Genomic DNA, 1,797 nt, shown 5'->3' on the forward strand with positions numbered 1-1,797 from the left:
CCGGCCGGCCCAGCGGCGGGGCGTCGCCTTGCGCGGCGCCATTGGCCGGGGACGGGAGGGGGTCCGGCCTGCTGGCCTCAAAAGAGCCGCCCGGCCCAGCGCCTCCCTCGCTGCATCGACCGCGTCCTTTTCCGCCCTTTCCCTTTTCTCTCCCATTCAGGGCACCTCGGCTGCGTTCGCCAGATCTGCTCGCGCCGTGCCGCTCGCTTCCACGGGAGATATTCTCCGGCCACCACCACCACCGCTAGGCAACAAGAATATACTGCGCCGGTGCGCCCCCACCACCCCCTTCTTGTCGTGTTTTCTCTTCGTGAATGAAAGCTGCAAGCTAAAGCCTTGGCCTTGGCGGTCATATTGAAGGATCTGGAAGAGCTGATGCGTACACCTCTTCATGGCATGGGGTTGCGTGATCTGATCGGGAGGACTACCATTTTGGCGGTCAATTAGACCAAACTTTCCTTTCACTAGCTTGTCTCCCCGCTTTGCCTCTTTTTCTTTTTCTGAGCCTTGCCTTTCATGCTCTTGTCACATACTCTTGCAGCACAGTACAGTACCAGCCTGCTTTTCCTTTGAGCAGGCTACATAGATACTCTTGCCTCATCATAGTATAAAACGAGGCGTGCCTAGGCCACCCTGGTGTGATACGTAGACACTGACCCGCCATCTCGGGCTAGCAAGCAAGCAAGCTAGGCATCCATACCTCCGGTCGGCAATGAGGAAGGGCAGCGAGTGCACCAGGATCAGCCCGGAGACCACCACCAGCGGCAACCCCATGTTCTCCCGCCAGGCCAGCAGGTCCGGCGGCCGGTCGGCGGCGCCGTCGGAGCCGGACGCCCGGCCGAGGCAGCCGCGCGGAGGCTGCCGCCTGCTGAGGACCGCGCGGTGGACCGCCGCGAGGTTCTACCAGCGCGCGAGGGTGAGCGTCGTCACGGCGTTCTGGTCGGCCCCGAGCAGGAGAGGCTCTTCCAGTTCCACTTCCAGTGCCGCCTCACGCTCGCCGGAGTATACGCCGGCGAGGAACAGCAGCAGGCGGCAGTCCGGGCCGGTGGTCGTCGCCGATGACTCCCACAAGAGCGAAGCCGTGGAGGAGTGCATCAGGTTCATGAACTCCTCGTCCAGGAAGTACCGCTAGTGTTTTGTTTTTTTGATTCTGTTTCTACCCTCTGCGCGGATGCTAGCGTCTTCCCCCCTGTAATTTCCCCCCTTCTTGTTCTTGGCCTTTCATCTGTGTGCGCATTTGATCTAAGCTTGTGGAAATGATACGTACGGCCGGATGCATCTTTCTCATCTCTTCTGTACTCTGGAATCTGTCGCTCTTACATTTTCAACACATGTGCTTGTCAATATTTGTCACCTCGTGCGAGCCCAGCCACCGACAAGCTAATTTCCGTGATGTGGTGTGTCACAATGGCTTGATGCATTTGATCCAATAGTTTGATCTTTGTGAGAAAACAGGCGTCCCATCGATTTTCTGTTACAGAAACGCCTTGATCCAATAGAGTTAACAAGATACAGAAAAAAAGTGCATAAGAATGAATGGGAGACTCCCAATGTACCACCCATAAGTGCAAACAAAATCATGGCAAGACACATCATAGAGCAACAAGATCATACCGGCTTGTTGCCACGGAAACACTGCGAAAACAGATTCATAAATGTGTGCTGAAAAACAAATAAACTAATGCGAAAGCAAATATGTATAAGATTTCTCAATTTACATTTTAGAAACAATAAAACATACTGTGAAGCACGTGAAAGATGTAATGTACAACAAGAGAAAAAAACTTGTAGAATGAA

The 1,797-nt window shown here is 54.2% G+C and overlaps 1 protein-coding gene across 1 annotated transcript; it reads left to right on the forward strand.

Moving 5' to 3' along the window:
• The first annotated feature begins 355 nt into the window (after nt 1-355).
• Nucleotides 356-1,362, forward strand: LOC123058796 (uncharacterized). The gene has a single exon (XM_044481475.1). It carries the CDS (start codon nt 713-715, stop codon nt 1,130-1,132), a length of 420 nt encoding a protein of 139 aa, XP_044337410.1. The 5' UTR covers nt 356-712; the 3' UTR covers nt 1,133-1,362.
• Nucleotides 1,363-1,797: the final 435 nt, after the last annotated feature.

Source organism: Triticum aestivum, chromosome 3A (assembly GCF_018294505.1).
Source record: "Triticum aestivum cultivar Chinese Spring chromosome 3A, IWGSC CS RefSeq v2.1, whole genome shotgun sequence".
NCBI lineage: Eukaryota > Viridiplantae > Streptophyta > Magnoliopsida > Poales > Poaceae > Triticum > Triticum aestivum.